The sequence below is a fragment of the Thrips palmi genome, unplaced genomic scaffold, assembly GCF_012932325.1.
Source record: "Thrips palmi isolate BJ-2018 unplaced genomic scaffold, TpBJ-2018v1 HiC_scaffold_2, whole genome shotgun sequence".
Lineage (NCBI taxonomy): Eukaryota > Metazoa > Arthropoda > Insecta > Thysanoptera > Thripidae > Thrips > Thrips palmi.
In genome coordinates this window covers 3,911,377-3,928,850 of record NW_023144629.1, presented here as the reverse complement: position 1 = coordinate 3,928,850, position 17,474 = coordinate 3,911,377, and the positions used below count along the sequence as shown (strand labels likewise).

The 17,474-nt window shown below is 43.2% G+C and overlaps 2 protein-coding genes across 8 annotated transcripts; one reads left to right on the top strand and one right to left on the bottom strand.

The window, feature by feature from the left end:
- Window positions 1–180: 180 nt before the first annotated feature.
- On the bottom strand, window positions 181–9,441 carry LOC117646775 (wings apart-like protein homolog 1). 5 transcript variants are annotated; one of them, XM_034387957.1, is made up of 19 exons: window positions 9,283–9,441; window positions 9,123–9,195; window positions 8,614–8,688; window positions 8,178–8,494; window positions 7,297–8,101; window positions 7,020–7,188; window positions 6,033–6,864; window positions 5,804–5,955; window positions 5,593–5,720; window positions 5,391–5,511; window positions 5,058–5,306; window positions 4,757–4,972; window positions 4,447–4,669; window positions 4,192–4,307; window positions 4,030–4,117; window positions 3,395–3,613; window positions 3,214–3,302; window positions 3,036–3,137; window positions 181–2,910 (listed from the first exon to the last, which is right to left on the bottom strand). In XM_034387957.1, exons 4-19 carry the CDS (start codon window positions 8,479–8,481, stop codon window positions 2,770–2,772), a joined length of 3,954 nt encoding a protein of 1,317 aa, XP_034243848.1. In that variant the 5' UTR covers window positions 8,482–8,494; window positions 8,614–8,688; window positions 9,123–9,195; window positions 9,283–9,441; the 3' UTR covers window positions 181–2,769. The 5 variants fall into 5 exon arrangements, with proteins under 5 accessions (XP_034243848.1, XP_034243843.1, XP_034243845.1 ...); XM_034387952.1 differs by having other exon boundaries at window positions 4,018–4,117; window positions 9,283–9,440; XM_034387954.1 differs by having other exon boundaries at window positions 4,018–4,117; window positions 9,287–9,432.
- A 90-nt stretch (window positions 9,442–9,531) lies between these two features.
- On the top strand, window positions 9,532–13,620 carry LOC117646778 (cysteine--tRNA ligase, cytoplasmic). 3 transcript variants are annotated; one of them, XM_034387963.1, is made up of 12 exons: window positions 9,532–9,750; window positions 10,186–10,365; window positions 10,439–10,781; window positions 10,883–11,023; window positions 11,098–11,308; window positions 11,393–11,634; window positions 11,726–11,959; window positions 12,062–12,206; window positions 12,285–12,502; window positions 12,597–12,759; window positions 12,839–13,050; window positions 13,124–13,620. In XM_034387963.1, the coding sequence occupies exons 1-12, from the start codon at window positions 9,683–9,685 to the stop codon at window positions 13,241–13,243; spliced, it is 2,277 nt and encodes a 758-aa protein (XP_034243854.1). In that variant the 5' UTR covers window positions 9,532–9,682; the 3' UTR covers window positions 13,244–13,620. The 3 variants fall into 3 exon arrangements, with proteins under 3 accessions (XP_034243854.1, XP_034243856.1, XP_034243855.1); XM_034387965.1 differs by lacking the exon at window positions 9,532–9,750 and adding an exon at window positions 9,796–9,978; XM_034387964.1 differs by lacking the exon at window positions 9,532–9,750 and adding an exon at window positions 9,912–10,068.
- The last annotated feature ends 3,854 nt before the right edge of the window (window positions 13,621–17,474 follow it).

Below are 17,474 nucleotides of genomic sequence, written 5' to 3'. Positions count from 1 at the left end.
TACAATGATCTGTAATGATGAGTGGGTGATGAGTGGGTCAGGGGCAGCTAGTATCCTGGAGCTAGGAGCCACTTAACACACTGAGAGTTACACTTAAAACCAGTCTTCTGTCACAAGTAGTTAGGCTTATCCAGCAAACTTGGGGGTGGGGATGGGTTCTAGCCAATAAATGTAGAAAAGTAGGAACCTTGACTCTTATTCTCCTCATTTTAATAATTCTAGAACAGCAACATAAGATCTTTCACACATGTTCAGCATACCTGAAATGCACAGAAGCTACTTGAAAACAAATAATTTGAGATGGTAAAGAATTTGGAAAAACAAATGGTACCAGATAGTAAGGACATGTTACTAGCATCCAAACATGATGTACAATAATAAAACACCTAAAACTATAAACAGAACTGAGTATGTATTTGTACTTAAATGCATGCATATATAAATTTACCATAAATTAATAACATATATATGTACAAAACATAATATTGATGATTGAGTGGCAGAAATCATGAAGTGTTCCACTGCAAAATTTAATTTAATCTGAGTTTGTAGCAGACAGTAATTTTTTACTGCAGGTGCTTAGGATTTCAAACTAATAGCACAAATAAATGCTAGGCCAAAGTCAGAACAAAAAATGGAAACATTTTATAGCAAGGCATGACACCGATAATGACAAGACTCCACTACATGTTCTTTACCAATTTTGGCGCCTAGCCTGGTAACATTCAGTTTTAGTAGAAAGTATCCCATAAAAAATAAACTAAGAGAGCGGTCACTGGACCTTATCACTGGTATCTTCAAGGTAAAATTTGTACAATCAAAATTGAAGTAAAGAAAACTGGGAGTAAGTAACAAGGACCATGAATTAATGTCTGCAATGAGTCATAACTTGAAGTAATTGATGAGTTGTCACTGTAAATCTTGGCAAGGAAATAGGGAAGAAAGAAAGACAAATTAGACCTTCTTGAAGGCCATACGTAATTCTAAGCAGTTCGACATAATGAACGGATTGCAGCCGGCTGCAGCAATCTGGCAAGAAACAAATATTGTCTAAACTGCTTTTTGCATATTGGCAATCAAGAATCTTGTAACCTCAGCAACATCGTCCCAAATCCCCGGCACAATAGATACAGGACTCAGTCTTTACTTCGTTTGGGCAAATTATGTATTATGCACAACTCGTTTGCCAAATGTGACAATCCACATGTTCTGATACTGTCATGACATTTGTGCAATTCCAGAGGACTGTCCATTCATTCACACATGAGTGATTATGATTATGATAGTGAGCATGTATGACTATATACATTCTTCAATTATAAGTGACATAAAATAATTTAATTCTTACGGTAGTTTTGTTCGTACACTATAAACAGGAAAAAAAAATTTACAAGGAAAATATACAGTAAAACAACATTAATTTGTTTAAAACCGATGTATGTACAAAAGTTCACATAAATACTATGAAATATATCAATTATGTACTAACACGTATTTTTGTTGTGTCTTCACAACACTAAAAACAATACAAGCCTTTGACTTTATCATGTCACACATCCTTCTCAGACCCAATTTTACATATAAAACAAGACAGAGTCTTTTTAAAAAAGTGACTGGAGCCCCCAACACGACAGAGCTGATCACACAGATCACAAAAAAGGCTTCCAGACATGAAGAAATGACAGCTGAGGGTGCAGCTTTTGGCAGGCATAAAGCACACTAAACAGATCAGGCCACTTTGCTGTGCAAGATGTGGGTCAAACTGTCAAAGCCTCCTGCAATGGAAGGTGAACATAGTCAAAAATCTTTTAAAACTAATCACAGGTGGATAAGAAAGTACAAGAATTTTTTTAGTGTCTTTCTACAAACAAAAAAACAGAATGAGTTTCTTGGACCAAATTATTAATTTGATTAGAGGACAGTTCATTGATGAAAACATGCACAAAGTTAAAAGGGAACTTGTTAAAATTCAGGTGAAAAACATTTATCACACAGGTTCAAATGGTCTTCAGTACATGAGAAACTTATCATCCCTCTCACCAATAAAATAAATCAGGAGCTTCCATGGAAAAAATAAACTGCATCAACAGTCAAGGCAGATCAAGCCAAACATATTTTAAACATGTTCCTTGCTGTATTAATAAAAACTATTGCTTGGGGAAAAACATTTGTTAAAATACTAACAAACCTTAAAAGATTAAACTGACCTAGGCAGAAACATCCAAAATTCCAACCAAACAAGTAAAATCAAGCTAACGCGTCTCCTACCATACAATTCTTTGTAATAGTAAGTTTACATCCAAAACATAATAGTAATCAAAAACAAATTTCATGTTTCCAATAAAAGTTGTCATCTAGGATTAAATACAATCAAAATACCAGACACAACTTTCTTGACAGGAATGGCAACAACATTAATAAAGTTAAAAAATACATAATGAACCTGAAAAATTGATAATGCTCCCATTAAGCGCGATCTTAAGTCACAAATTTACAGTTTTAAAGCCCTACCCTAGTCAATAGGAGCCTAAAATATGGAGCAACTTCATTGGACTTCAACATATGCTCAATACCAGTCTTGAAGAGAAAATGGGAAATTAACTTAATGTTACATCACAATAAGACACACAAGTGTTGTCCATAAAATCATGCACAAGACACAAAAAGGTAAGATTTCTAGCTAAAATGGGGACCAGGAGCCCTAAAGTCAAAGTTGGAGTTACAAGGATCATTTCACTTATTACAAAAAGAAAACTAAGCAGATGGACACTATGACTCCATAGAACCATCTAGATCTGATGGCAAATCACCCTCAGACTTAAGTTCTTCCTCTCGTGGAGGTTCATCCAATTTCTCCATGTACTTCAGAACAGTTTCTGTGGCAGATAGACCTCGACTACTGCCTGTGGCCTGTAAGGAGAAAGCAAATTTCGATCAATTAATAGAATACCAAGTTTTCGCAGAACTGTTCGTTGAAATTGGAAAGTGGAGGGGGGTTAAAAGTAATGGTGAAGGAAAAAATGGCTCACACTTACAGTTACAGTAAGACTCATGAAATTGAAAAATTTCTTAAGGACAGCCACCATTGTCTTGAAATCCCCTTCTGGTAGCATTCTACGGACCATCTCTTCATGTTCCTACATCAACAAACATACATCACATTAGGTAATTTGAAAAATATGGATTGGGAAAAAACAAAATTAAAGAACGCACCTGGTTGTTCATTATTACATATCCAAGGAGTAATCCAATGTAAGCAGCAACAAAAGTGTGCTCCATGTGACGGCCTGCTTTAGCGAGCACTGCAAACAGAAAGAGGAAGTTCGACAATGAGAAAACACACACACCAAATAAAACCAAATATTCAATGGAGAGGAAGGTTCTGGGGAAATACATTTGGCAACTGTCTCTTCTATCTGCTCATCTTGCGTCTTGTTTGCTTGCACAGTCTTGGGTTTGTCTTTGTCCTTTTCTGCTTCTTTAGATTTCTCACTGTCTTCAGCTGTATCCTTGCCATCAAGAATTGCATCAGTCTTTGCTTCTTCACTACGAGCAAATTCCTCTTGACGGTAGAACATGGCAATGAGTGCTTCAATTGCACTTTTTTGATTACCTATAGCCACAAAGCAAGTAAATTAGTAATACTAAGGAAACTATTTTTTATTGCCAGTGGTGAATAAAGAGGTTTCTGGGATAAGTATGTGTTGCAGTAAAAGTTAATCAAGAAAAGAAGTTCTTGACGGACCCTAATAATTTTGCATGTACCAAACTGGCACAAAGTAAAGACAGGAGAGTGTAGCATTGTGCGACCTCAAAAGTACAATTTCAGCATTCTTCACATCAATTCTTAACTAATACTTAATCACAATTGACACCAAAAACCATTTTTATGCAACACTGGACAATGTCTTTTTCAGTTGGTTGATTTAAAACTATTTTCATTTGAGCAAGAGCGTACATCTAAAACTTGTTTTTAGAATCAACACAACAAACACGACATTAATAATCTGAACTTACAGGAGAACATACTTTCAACTTCAGCTGGGGCCTTTGTTCTCAAAAGTCTTAATCTATTGTCAACATTATGTTCCATCAAATTTATCATCAATGTGAGCGCCTGTAAGACAAAAATGGTGAGAGATTATTTCTTATTTAAAACAGAAAACAGCAACAGGTAGTAGAGGCACTTACCAGAACAATGAGATCAAACTTTGAGTTCTCCACAACATAATTAGGAATATGAAGAAGCATATGCAATGATGATTCTAGCATGCCATTTTTGGATCCAACTAAAGTGCTACCATATGCTGCAAATTATGAAAGAAAACAAAACATTCTGTATCATTTCATCTTCAGTCAAAATAAGCAGGTCAGGTCAAGTACAAAAACTGACTCAGTCGTACATGCAATAAGTTGCTTTCAAAATAAGCTGTAATATGAACTTACTGAGGGCCTTGAAGTCATGAGAAAGGTTAATAAGAACTTTAAGGACTGCAAAAAGTGCTTCCCGCAGGACAACCCCAGTCGAATCTTTATCAGCTGGATCAAACACAGGGTACAAAGGAACTTCATTTCCACAAAGTCGAAGTAGCCTTACTAGAACATCAACCAGAGAGGCATTCTGATATTTCAAAAGATACACTTGATTCTCTTCATTCTCTTGAGTAACCTGTCATGCCAAGCAAATGTTAGAGAAACTATGAAATATATAAACAATAATATCACAGATTTTTGTGAGTCCTGAAAAGCTGCTTACATTCTCGAGAACCCTAAGACAACGGTCAATCTTCCTCATCCTGTCAAGCAGCGCATCAGTCCATTCTACAACATAATCGTCAATTTGAACACAACATTGACAAATTGTTTTAACAATGTGCTCAAGACCACCCAGTTCACGTAATTCTTCTTTAAACCACTCTCCAGCACGACGTGATGTGAGAGATAAAAGTGTTTCCATTGCTAACTGACCAACCTGTATTATTGAAATTAAGAGACACAATTTTTAATTAAGATTATTTTTCAAGTAGTGCGAGAGTTGATCTTGAAGGGGTACTCACAGTAATATTGTCTAAGTTGAGGTGCTTTGCATGACCCTGACTTTGAATTTCAGCACAGAGCTCACGCACTTTCAATTTATTTTTCAGTAATTGGGAACTTGACAGACCACAATCCTCAAGGGCATTTAAATGACTTGCATCTGACTCCAAAAGATTGAGCATTAACTCAAGACTGTCACGGTCTAGATCCATGTTCAAGCGGTCTTGACTTAAGGCAAACATCACTGTTGCAGTACAAAGTCCTAAACTCTGTAATGAAAACAATTTTAAACAATAAGTGATGATAGGAACCTTGAATTAAAACATATGCAAAGATGTTTCATTAAAAAATACCTGATCTCTAGCTGCATCATGTAGAGCTTTAAAGAACTTTGCAACTGTTCCATGAGCTCGAACATGCATTCTAAATGCAGGAACCATGCACTTGGACGCTAATGTAATTGCTGACAAACACCTTTCACAACAGAAGAGGACATCAGAGAATGTTTTGGAACAAGGTGATAAGTCAGGTTGAGAAAGGTGTGATTGAACTTACCGAGTACCAATAGGATTTTGCTCCTGTAAGGCATCAAGAATATACTCCACATCATCATTAAATTCTTGAAATTCACCAGATTCTTGAATTTGATGAGCTTTTTTCACATTCCGGACAACTGTGTAGTACTGAAAATGTAGACATAGGACAATTAATTCATACTCTGAACTCTAAACCTACTAGTTTGCGTCAATTAAAACAGCAAACTTACCCCTTTGGCATTCTTTGCACATTTCACAGTCGTCACAGGCTCAACACTTTCATCTTCAACTTTCTGCTCTGTCACTCGTGTTAACTCGTCAGGCCCAAATTCATCATCGACGTTGTATGCACTTGTAGAGGGCTTTGCCAATGAAGCGGAGGCTGTGGTTTAAAATCAGTAATGAGGGTTTAAACAAATACTTGGCCCAGGGTCACTCCATACTCAAAAGAAAACTTACCGTTAGTTTCAGCTTGCTCAACATTGGATCCAGGTTGAGATGCACCAGGAGCTCCTTCTTGATTATCACTCCACTTGTGTTTGTAGAGAGCCAGCCTCTTTTTATTCTCATCAGTCCCGTGGGCACGGCTTTTAAAAATGCTGCCCTTCTTCCGAGGAACAACAACAGCAGAGGAATAACTCTCAATTGAGTCAGAAACTTCATGGTTGGCGCTAGGCTCACCAGAACTTCCCGGGTATCCATCAAAAGCATCAGGACCATCATCATACACATTCCTTGAAGCCAATGCCGAATTGGCAATGACAGAATTGGCTGAATCTATTGGATCACAGTCAACCGAACCCATGTTTGATGAATGCATCTCATGATCAGGGGACTGTTGAGACCTTGTTTCCAAAGAAGAATGTTCAATGTGGTTTGCCATGCTCTGTGGTGCTTGATGGGACTCCATGGCTTGCCTGTTGCGCCGATCGAATCGCTGCCTGGCCGTCATATGCTCTAGGGGTTCATCAGGCTCTGATGAAGCTGCTGCTTGATATGAGGAGGTTGGAGCTTCATAGCTTTCTGTTGCCTGATAGTTAACATCTGGTTGTTGGTATGAAGAGGTGTGGTCATAGGGCGGAGGTAATTGGTAGTTCTCTACAGGTTGTTGAAAGGCAGGAGCTGAAGGATAAGAGGGTGGAACTTGGAACGAAGAAACAGGAGGATATGTTGCGGCTGTTTCTTCAGGCTCAGAAGATGCTGCCTCCAAACCTGCATTTTCAGTACTGGGCATTTCAGATTCTGAGTTTTCTTCATCATATATTGCACTGGGTAATGCAGGAGGTGGAGCCTGCAAACAATGGAAAATTACAAAATATTACCAGAAGACCTCAATGTACCAAGCCATGGATGTTACTCTGAGACCAACAGGGATAAAAATATTAACTTTATCATTATTTCTTACTAAAGCCTAGAATACAGCTATCGGTGGGAGGGAAAACTTACTGATGATGTTGGCTGGGGAAGAGACATGTCCGTTTCGTTGCTAACATTCAAGCTTTCTGCACTTGAGTAGTCAAGAGATTCATCTTGAGCTGAGCTTTCCATGGCAGGGGCATCAGTTGAGGCTGCATCATCATTTTCTGTACCTTCTGATGCAGGTACTGTTTGCGGGCTGAAAAAATAAATTATTAACAAAATTTTAGTTTTAAATTTTGGCCTCTGCCATGATGGCAACGCATCATTGAACCAGATTCGATGAAAGAGTAAGGTTTAAAATTACCTGTAAGGATTATCCGTTGAGGCTGATGCTTCTGGTGACATGTACAAGCCATAGCCGGAAGAAGTATCAGATGTGCTAGTGGTTAAAGGTTTGTCAATACCCCGTCCATAACCATATCGAGCTGCTTTCTTGGGAGTTGGGATGAATGGTATTGAATCAGAGTCCATTTCTAGTGTTGTTTCCTTTGCTGCCGCTTGCCGACGTGAGTATCGCTGAGCGCGTGATGTGGCAGTATTTACAGTCAAAAGTTCATCGTCATCCTCAATATCAGGTATTCGTTCTTTCTTGCTGCCTCCTTTCTTGTTGCGGGGTACACTGCTCTGTTTAGCCTTGACAGGAGGTGCCTTCACAATGTCGTGCTCTTCGACTAATTGCACTTCAAACTCATTGCCTGGGCTAGTAGGGGTGGTGGTGGTACTAACCAGTTGAGATGTGCCCTTAAATATCCTTAGGACTATAGGAGGTTTGTTGGCTTCTTCAGTATTAGAGCTACTTGAAGGTCGTGTTGCAGGGGGACTTGGAGTGCGAGTCATCATTTTTCGACTAGCTGCTGTGCGCATTGGTTGGATAGGATGATCGGTATCGTCAACTATGTTGCTTCCAAACGAGGCAACACTTGATGCTTTGGTAACGTCTGTAGCAGGTGTAGCCGCCTCTGCATTTCTGCTTTTGAAAAACTTTTTGGGCTTGATGACAGGAGGAGCACTAGAGTCCGAATCATTGTCAAAAGAAAACGAGTCATTGGACTTGCTATTTTGTGAATCTGTCCTTCCCCTCTTGATCCCAACAACTGGTTCACATTTACCTGCAGAAGTACAATAAACGTAGAACAAAAGATATGAACCAACACTATTTTGAGAAGTAAATGTTTGCAAACTTACCAACACCAACTTTCCCAACGCCAGCTTTTCCAGCGGTAGCCTTTACAGCGGCAGCCTTGCCACCGCCAGCCTTCCCAGCACCAGCTTTCCCTCCGCCAGCCTTCCCACTGCCAGAGTTAGGTCCTATCGCATTTGAGCTTCGGATGGAGGTAAACGATGTGATACCCCATTTTCCAACAGTACCAGCAGATTTGGCTGCAGATGGACGGTTGCTGTTCTCTTTAAATAATTTGTCAAACTGTATACTTGTGGTGCACACATTGCCCACTTTACGCCCGAAGGTCTTTTGATAATGACGTGACATGATGTCTAAGTCTCTGTGAACAACAAATTTGACAGATAAGGCATCAACTGAATAACTGACCAGACTCATTTATTGAAATCATTGGAAAAGGGCCGAGACACTACACAATAGAATCTGAACAAAGCAACATACCTGCTCTCTGTCGATGATAACAGTCTTCAATTAAACAGTGGGTGTCTGGTGAATATCGGCTCAGCCATGTTGATACTATAAGTAGAACAAACAACAAAACAAGAGAATGCTAGGTCGTTACAAAAGAAGTGGTAAGTTATAAAGCACTGGTTTGAAGTAAGCCTCCAGAAATCCCAAACCTCTCCAGACCAGATGTGGGAGAAAACTATCACAAGAGAGCAGACCCATAATAGTGGAAGAAATGAACAACAAATCGGTAGTGAGATGGAATCCGGACGAAGGCGAAAAGGAAACCCGTTGATAAACAACGCAGCCGAACGGGCAGGGCGCGAACTGGAAATGATTATTGGGTCCGCGTAACGATACTACACTAGGTGAGAGGCTTGAGCTGAGGGCGTCAGATGGAATTATTCAAACCTCGCAGGGACGTGACGCTTCAAGCAACGGCCTCAATGCCGAGCTCGGAGACATTTGAATCGAAAAATACAACCTTGTTAAATTTACATTACCTGAGACAGATCTTCACAAATCCAAACTCCGGAAAATGACACTGAATCGGAGCACTGATCAAAAGGGGGTGCCCTGAAAAAAAAAGTCCCTATTTTATTAACATTTAACATGTCAGTAAATTCATCGGTATTTATATTCGGGCCCCAAGAATGTGTTTACCTACTCCAACAATTCGCATCATACACAACACAGCCCAGACGGCAGATATGTAACTAAATCCACAAACAACAGACAAGAAGCAGCCATAATTTTCCGAGCTCCGCTTGAAAACGTACAGACGATAAAGTCTTCCTAGGAGTATGTTCACGGATGACTGTAACTTGACACTCTCTATGGTGGCAGAAATTGGGAGCACGAAAGCCTGCCGTTTTGTAGCAATTATAAAATATTTCAAGCCCTGATAATTTAGGTTTACTTTCTCGCAGAGAATTTTAGTTTGCACGAAAAGATTATTTTAAGAGCGGCACATGCCCTTGTTGCATGCTGGGAATGAACAACACCATGCTCTGAAGCACTCTAGAGTTCCGAGCGATCCTAGCGCCACCTAGCGGGCGGACCCATGTACCACGGAATGAAAGCAACTTTGAGGTTACTTGCATCGGTAATTCCTTCTGCTGGTATAAGAAGGTTTGTATGGGACAATCAGAATCGTGCATCTGATTGTGTTTAGCTTAGCAACGTCGCTTTACTGAAATCTGATTGGTGTCGCATCTGTAGTCATTTTCATAAATATTTTTTCATTCATGTAAAGTACTTAAGAGACGTGGAGTAGTTGCCGTTGAGTGTTCCTCTGTCAAAAAGATTTCATCATCTAGGATTCGTCCAAGTCACATTTAGTGATTCTTCTATTTTTCAGTTTCGTATCTTATGTGTTATTCGCTTTTCTTTTTATTGTTCATAATTCTTCCCAACGTTACTTTTAAGATGCGACAGCTGTCGAATCGCGTAAGCCACGTTTGCGGCGTTGCGAGTACCAGAAAAACTACTGGCACTTGTGAAATTTGAAGCAAGTACAACTTGTGCATTTCGTTGTTGGTATATGACAACCGTTTTTTTTTTCAGTATGTCTAAACGCGTTCAACCCAAATGGGAGCCTCCCAGCCGAACTGCCATTCCTGTTTTGAAACTATACAATAGCTTGACTCGACAAAAGGAAGAGTTTGTACCTCAAAATGGAAGGAAAGTTACATGGTACAGTTGTGGTCCAACAGTGTATGATGCATCGCACATGGGACATGCCAGGTATAATTGGTTACACTGTAAGTAACTGAGTTATTTATCTTTCGGTGTGGAACTACATGTGTGTACTCTGCAGGTCCTACATATCTTTTGATATATTACGTCGGGTTTTGTCTGATTACTTCAACTTTGATGTTCAATATGTCATGAATATAACTGACATAGATGACAAAATTATCAAGAGAGCTCGTCAGCATTATCTATTTGAACAGTACCTGAAGGAGGAAAAGAGTCTGTCTCAAATTCTTGAAGATGTTGATGCAGTTGTTAGGAGGTTGAAAGAAACCCTTCAGAATACCACAGACCCAGACAAAAAAATAATGCTTGACCAAATGCTCAGCAAAGTAGTGGTTGTCATGGGTGATGTAGAAATAGCTGTAAAATCTAAAAGTGAGGAAAATATTCTGGCTGCTAAAAAGGTAACTTTAAACAAAATTGGTGCGCTACTGTGTGTCTTGACCTTATTTCAGTGAAAATAATGTTTTTTTGAGTAAACAAATAAATGCATTGTCAATTTCAGAACTTGCTGGAAGTAGCAAAGGACCCACTTTCGGATTGGCTTGACAGTTCCTTAGGCAGTTCTGTTGCTGACAACTCAATATTCAGCCAACTTCCTCGCTTCTGGGAAGCAGAGTTCCATAAAGATATGGATGCTCTGAACGTAAGTACTTTGTAAAATAAATTGCTTCTGCTTTAAAATTCTTCCTCGTGTACTAATTTGAAAAAAATTGCTAGGTTTTACGACCTCATGTACTCACTCGAGTCAGTGAATATGTACCGGAAATTATTGCTTTCACTCAAAAAATTATAGACTGTGGAATGGCATATGAGGCTGGAGGCTCTGTGTACTTTGATGTCGGCAAGTTTGATTCAAAGGAGAATCATCACTATGCCAAACTAGTACCTGAAGCATTTGGAGATGAAAAACAATTACAAGATGGAGAAGGTGATTATTTCTTAATGTAACATTACAGTGATTTTTTTTGTTCATCTTGTGCTATGGAGTTACTGCAACCTTTTCTTTTTTAAGGTGATCTATGCATCGGTCAAGACAGATTGAATGAGAAGAGATCACCTACTGACTTTGCTCTATGGAAAAAGTCAAAAGCAGGAGAGCCGTCATGGGATTCTCCATGGGGTAGTGGCAGACCTGGGTGGCACATAGAATGCTCTGTGATGGCTTCCGCCATTCTGGGCCCCTCCATTGACATCCACACTGGAGGTGTCGACTTGAAATTCCCTCACCATGACAATGAATTAGCGCAATCTGAAGTAAGGATTTTGCTTTCCACTGTCCCCTATTTTCACAAATAAAATACAGCATTCGAGTAGACTAACAAGTTCATTTCAATCTTTTCAACAGGCTTATTTTGACAATGATAATTGGATTCGATATTTCTTACACTCTGGGCATCTGACCATTTCTGGTTGCAAAATGTCTAAATCTTTGAAGAATTTTGTCACTATCAAGGATGCTTTGAACAAGTATAGCTCTCGCCAGTTGAGATTTGCATTCCTACTACATTCCTGGAAGGATACTCTTGATTACAGTGACAATACAATGGAAGTTGCAGTAACTTATGAAAGAATGCTCAATGTCAGTAATATTTCCTTCTGTGTATAATGTTATGGTTCTTTTTTGTGCCTTTTATTCACTTCTTGTCAATATGTCCTTCATTATTTTCTCCTCTACTTTCAGGAGTTCTTCTTGAATGTTAAAGATCTTGCTAGAAATGTTGGTCAACAAACTACTCTTGACTCTTTCCAAAAGTGGACTCCCAAAGAATTAGAACTTTTCAATAAATTTTCTGCAACAAAAGATGCAGTTCATGCGTGCTTGTGTGGTTAGTTTTGAAACACTCAGGTTTTCCCCTTTTAAATCATCATTTCATTTTTTACTGTATGTTACTTTCTTTTTCTAGATAATGTGGATACTGCTGGAGCTCTCAAAACTGTTAGAGACCTAGTTTCAGCATGCAATTCATACTTGGGTGACAAGTCACCAGATTTTTCACCCAATGCTCTACTTCTCAAGGATGTGGCTTCTTACATTATGTGGCTCTTACGCACTTTTGGTGCTCTCCCCTCAGATTCAAGCATTGGTTTTCCTCTAGGAACGGCAGAAAATTCTGGTTTTGATGTAAGTTTAGGTTTAAATTTTGCTTCAAATGGAATGTTAATGATTTTTTTTTTTTTTTGTTGTGCTCATCATAAGGGTGTATTGTCTATTACAGCTTGAAGAAACTGTTATGCCGTATGTACGAATCCTTGCTGAATTCCGGGACAGTGTTCGCACACAAGCTAGAGAGACCAAAGATGTAGTGATTCTTAAGCAATGTGACAACCTGAGAGATGATATTCTGCCCACTGTTGGAGTTAGACTAGAAGATCGCGAAGGTTTGTAGTAAAACGAACATGCCTTAAAAACTGAACCCCCAAGCCACAAATTTTGTGAGGTTTCTTTTTCTTTTTCTAGTTCCCCCAGCGAGGGTAAAACTTGTTGACCGTGAAACACTGTTAAAGGAAAGGGAAGCAAAACAAAAAGCTGAGGAAGCCAAGGCTGCTGAAAAAGAGCGAAAGAAGCAGGAACTTGCTCAGGCTGCTGCACTTAAAGAGTCAAAGCGCAAAATCCCACCCACTGAAATGTTCCTCCAAGAAACAGACAAGTATTCAAAGTTTGATGAAAATGTAAGTCTCATTTAATACTATTTCTGGATTTAAATAGTGAAGACTGTGTTTCCAACTTCTTGTTTGGTTTAAGGGATTACCTACCCATGATGCAGCAGGCAAAGAAATTAGCAAAGGCCAGCAAAAGAAGCTTCAGAAATTACAAGCCGCTCAAGCCAAGCTGTACGAAGAATATTTATCATCTAAACAGTGAATACTTACAAAGACTGATTTTGTATAAAGTATTTTTCTTTGGGAGACATGTGTTATTCTTTCCCAATTTACTTAAAAAGCTAGGAAAATCATGTCAGTAACTGTTAATCTGATACTTTAAAGTTACTTTAAATAGTTACCTTTGATCTTCCTTTAATCACTATTATATTGTGTTGATTGAGATTGGCGATTGAGTTGACAACAGTCAGTGGGATGGCCTATAATAATAAAGGAGAGCTAGAGGGTTTCTTAATAATGAACTATTTTTATTATGAAGTGTTTTGTTTTTAAAAAGTTGTGCTATTTTGGGGAGACTTTTATCGTGCTTACCTTAGGATTCTAATAAATTAATCCACTGCCCGGTGCCTTTATTTTGAATTTCATGCCTATTTATTGTATTTATAATCCTTGAACGCCAACATGTGATAAGACCTGTATACTGCATCTGTGATGTAACAAAATAAATATGAAATCAGTTATACTGACCGTAACCGGACGTTCACCTGACCCATCATACTACCCACAGGAGCGCCAGTAGAGGCCTACGTTTCCCTAGTCGCGCCGGGCAGGCCACCCAACCAATTGCCATGTCTCACTTGGCCTATGGCGGCCTTGGCAGCCTTGGCTTATGCCGGCGGGGTAGGCCACCCAACGAGCAGGCCGACTGACGTGCCGGTTAGCGGAAACGCGCTCGTGTCCAGCCTAGCGATTCCGGAGGATCTTTCCGTCGCTCTCTCTCTCTCGCCACCCTGCGGGACTATGGGACCTTGATGGGACGCCCCGTGAGTGCGACAGAGACAGAGCGACGAAACCATCCTTCGGAGTCGCCCTGCTGGGGGCCGCTGTGTACTTTATGCAGCGAACAAAGGCATGGGTGCACCCCCACCTACCCCTGCGGCCGAGCCCGCCCCACCTGCCCCTTCAAATTGCACCCCCTCCCCTCCCCCCTGCTCGTGTTCTCACTCCCCAGCCCCCGCGGCGGCGCGACGCGGAAATATAGCAGCATTGTGTGAGTCTCACAGACGACAAAATAGTGCAGTTTACCCCATTTTTTGGAATAATTTTTTCTATCTCCCTCCCCCTCCCACCCCTCCCCACCGCTCATGCTCGGTCTGACAATAGCTGGCCACCACCGGGGCCTGTCTAAATTCACTTCACCCAACTGATTTGTCAGCCGCGCGGGGTAAGATTCGGGTTTTCCCCCTCGCGATCTCCGTCTCTCTCTCTCTCCCTCGATTTTTTTATCTATTCGCGTGGTCCTCCTCCCTCTCATCGGTTCTGATATCGATAAAAAGAGCTTTTCACTTCATTTTGTTGCCATTTGAAATCCGCGGATCTGGAAAAAGAGTGTGGGAGGGAAGGGGTGCGCGGTGCAGCGGTGCAGCGCCGCTGCCAGTGGCGGATCCAGAGACGGTGAGGGGGGGGAGCAGAGCAGCGAGACGGTGCGCGCGGCACGCCACCGCAAGGCCGCGCGGAGCGCGGAGTGACTTAGCGAGACGCGGACAGGGAGGGCGTGTGAAGCCTCACACTTTTCGGGACTCGTCATGGTGGGGAAGGACGGAGCAATCGGCCAGTCCAGTCTGACCGAGTCTGACCCAACCCGACCCGACCGAGGCATACACAGACCCTCGATAAAGTCACTCGCGTTTCCACATGCGAGTGGACAGTCAGCAAGAAATACCCTGCCAGACAGGGAGGGATGACTGGCCGGGCAAGGGGGGGGGGGGGGGGTAGGGCCGAAAGGGGAGGGGGGAGTACTCGGCGCTGCGGAAGGGTCGCTTGCGTCTGTAACGTAAAAATTAATTAACCATTTGGCATTCGCTGGGCGATTGTTCTTCCTGAAAAGCGGTCGCGAACAAGGGCGATTGGAGGAAACGGGAATAACGGGCAAACGAGCCGGGCGAGGCGCGGTGTCGATCTTGGATCTGGGCGATTGACGTGCAGAACTGCAGAACGCACCCCTCCGCCTCGACTCCGACGACTCTGACCGCAAGGACCACGCCCCGCCGCGCCCCGCGCCCCGCCCTGACTTGCCAGTCGGTTAACCCAAGTCGAAATAACGACTCCATACAAAACTATTGATTCCATTGTTTTTTCGACTCCTTGCCGTTGTTCTCACCATTCTTCCTCTTTCATTTTTTTCTTGTTTTGCTTCCGAGAAGCTGCGGGCGCCTCGCCGCGCCTGGAGACCGATTCCGAACAGCGTTTCGTCGCTCTGTCTCTCTCGCGCCCCCCGCAGGGACACGCCGTGGGTGCGAGAGAGACAGCCTCGTTCATTAACGGGGCCGCTTTATTTCTTGTAACGATTTCTTTCCTTTTGTAGCGCACACCGCAAGGGCGTCCGGGGCGGGGCGGGGCGGCCCGCAGGAAAGTCAGCCGGTTTGCCATTTCATTTGCGAATCGGAACAAGGCGAGTCGTGGCAGCCGAGCAGACTGATGCCGAAAGTCGTTTTCGTCGCTCCTGTCTCTCTCGCACTCGTGGGCGCCCCCGTGGGTGCGCGAGAGGCAGCGCGACGAAAAAGGACTCTCGGGGAGTCTGCAGGGGCCGGCAGGCGCCACGTCACGCTGCCCGTCACGCCGCAACGCTTTTCTCTTTGCGAGAATCGCTTCTTTTTCGCGAGCATTTTTATTTTCCTTGTCGCGGAAGTATCAAAACAGCTGAAGAAGAATTCTTCTTGTTCTTGTAGCGGCGCGGCGGCGGCGATCGGACCCCCCACCCCCCGAAAATCAGTGACCAGAAAGTGAAACACGGACGCCCCTTTGCCCGCCCCCTCGGAGTCGGAGCTCCAATCCGCGGCCGGTTTTTAATCGCTTTGTTTTTCGGCTGAAACGCGATATCAGAGTGCGTCCGCTAATTGCAACCACCGGGCTGCTCCTTCAGGCCTTCTTCGCCGTGCCCCGCCTTGCCCCGCCTTGCCCCGCCGCGGCCGCGCGGACTTCCGGACAAAAATGGACCGGGGCATCCTCGGGAGAGGGAGAGAGAGACAGAGAGAGAGAGAGAGAGAGAGAGAGAGAGAGAGAGAGAGAGAGAGAGGAGAGAGAGAGAGAGAGAGAGAGAGAGAAAGGGATCTAGAATGCTAGCTGCCACTGCCAGCCCTCAAGCTTAATCGCGCCTGTACACTTAAAAAAAATACGAAAAAGGAAAAAACCGCTGAAAAAATAAAACCGTGGGGTCGCTGCAAGCAGCAGAAGCATCAGGGCAGCTCCTATGCCTTTCCCCTCGCCTTGCCTTGCCTTCGCCTTCGCCCTTGTGGATTTCAGGAGGACGGTCTAATTACGTTACCGAGCAAAAATTACATCCCGCGGCCCGGCGGGGACCGGCGGGGACCGGCGGGGACCGCAGCGGGGCGTCCCTCGGCACCCCCTCCACCCCCACCCCCACCCCGCCGCCCCGCGCCGCCCCGGACGAGCAGCCCGCCAGCCCCGCTGCAGCCCCGCAGATATGAAAAGATGTATAAACCTGAGATATGCAAAACTTTGGCGAGTTAAAAAAAATGAGGCGGCGCAAATATTTGTGTGGTGGAGTGGAAGGCCCTGATTAGCGTCTTGCGCCGGGGGCGGGGCGGGTGGGGTGCCTGCCGCACCCGGTGGCGGCGGCAGGGCGGGGCGGCGGAGCAGCGGACGGACGCAGCCTAGTCGGACTACAGCAGACGAAGCCCCCGGGCAGCGGACCCGCCCGCCGCCCATCCGTGTGTGACGGGCCGGCCCGCAGCGCAGGGGCTATTGCAGCCCGCCCGACACCAGCCAACAGCCACCAGCCTCCGCACACACGAAAGGGTTGAGTTGAGTTCAGGCTCGGACTGGCCCCCAAAAGGCCCCGGCAGATAAGACGGCAAAAGGCCCCCGATCATCATAGTTTTTACCCTTCATGACCAACTTTGTGAGTCTACCGCTCCCACACAAGTTGCGGTCAATAGCCTAGGCAAAATCGTTGTGGTCAACGTCTTCCCGATACAGGGCATGAAAGAGTAGGGTCTTAAGAATACTAGGACGTCGAGGGAGGCCTTTTACGGCTACTAGATTGGACACAGTGGCCCCCCAAAGTCAGCAAAATCGGCAAATTTCCGAGATTCGACCACTTTTTGACCAACTTTGGTCCCAAAATCGTTGCGGTCAAAGGCAAAATCGTTGTGGTCAACGTCTTCCCGATACAGGGCATGAAAGAGTAGGGTCTTAAGAATACTAGGGCGTCGAGGGAGGCCTTTTACGGCAACTAGATTGGACACAGTGGC

Excerpts from the sequence above, each read along its gene's own strand:
- LOC117646778 (XM_034387963.1), top strand. The coding sequence starts at position 9,683 with ATGTACCACGGAATGAAAGCAACTTTGAGGTTACTTGCATCGGTAATT. Across the intron at positions 9,751-10,185 it reads CCTTCTGCTGGTATAAGAAG|TATGTCTAAACGCGTTCAAC; the intron begins GTTTGTATGGGA and ends TTTTTTTTTCAG. Across the intron at positions 12,207-12,284 it reads AGTTCATGCGTGCTTGTGTG|ATAATGTGGATACTGCTGGA; the intron begins GTTAGTTTTGAA and ends TTCTTTTTCTAG.
- LOC117646775 (XM_034387952.1), bottom strand. The coding sequence starts at position 8,481 with ATGTCACGTCATTATCAAAAGACCTTCGGGCGTAAAGTGGGCAATGTG. Across the intron at positions 3,303-3,394 it reads AGAAGAGACAGTTGCCAAAT|TGCTCGCTAAAGCAGGCCGT; the intron begins GTATTTCCCCAG and ends TTCTGTTTGCAG. Across the intron at positions 3,138-3,213 it reads ATGTAATAATGAACAACCAG|GAACATGAAGAGATGGTCCG; the intron begins GTGCGTTCTTTA and ends TTGTTGATGTAG.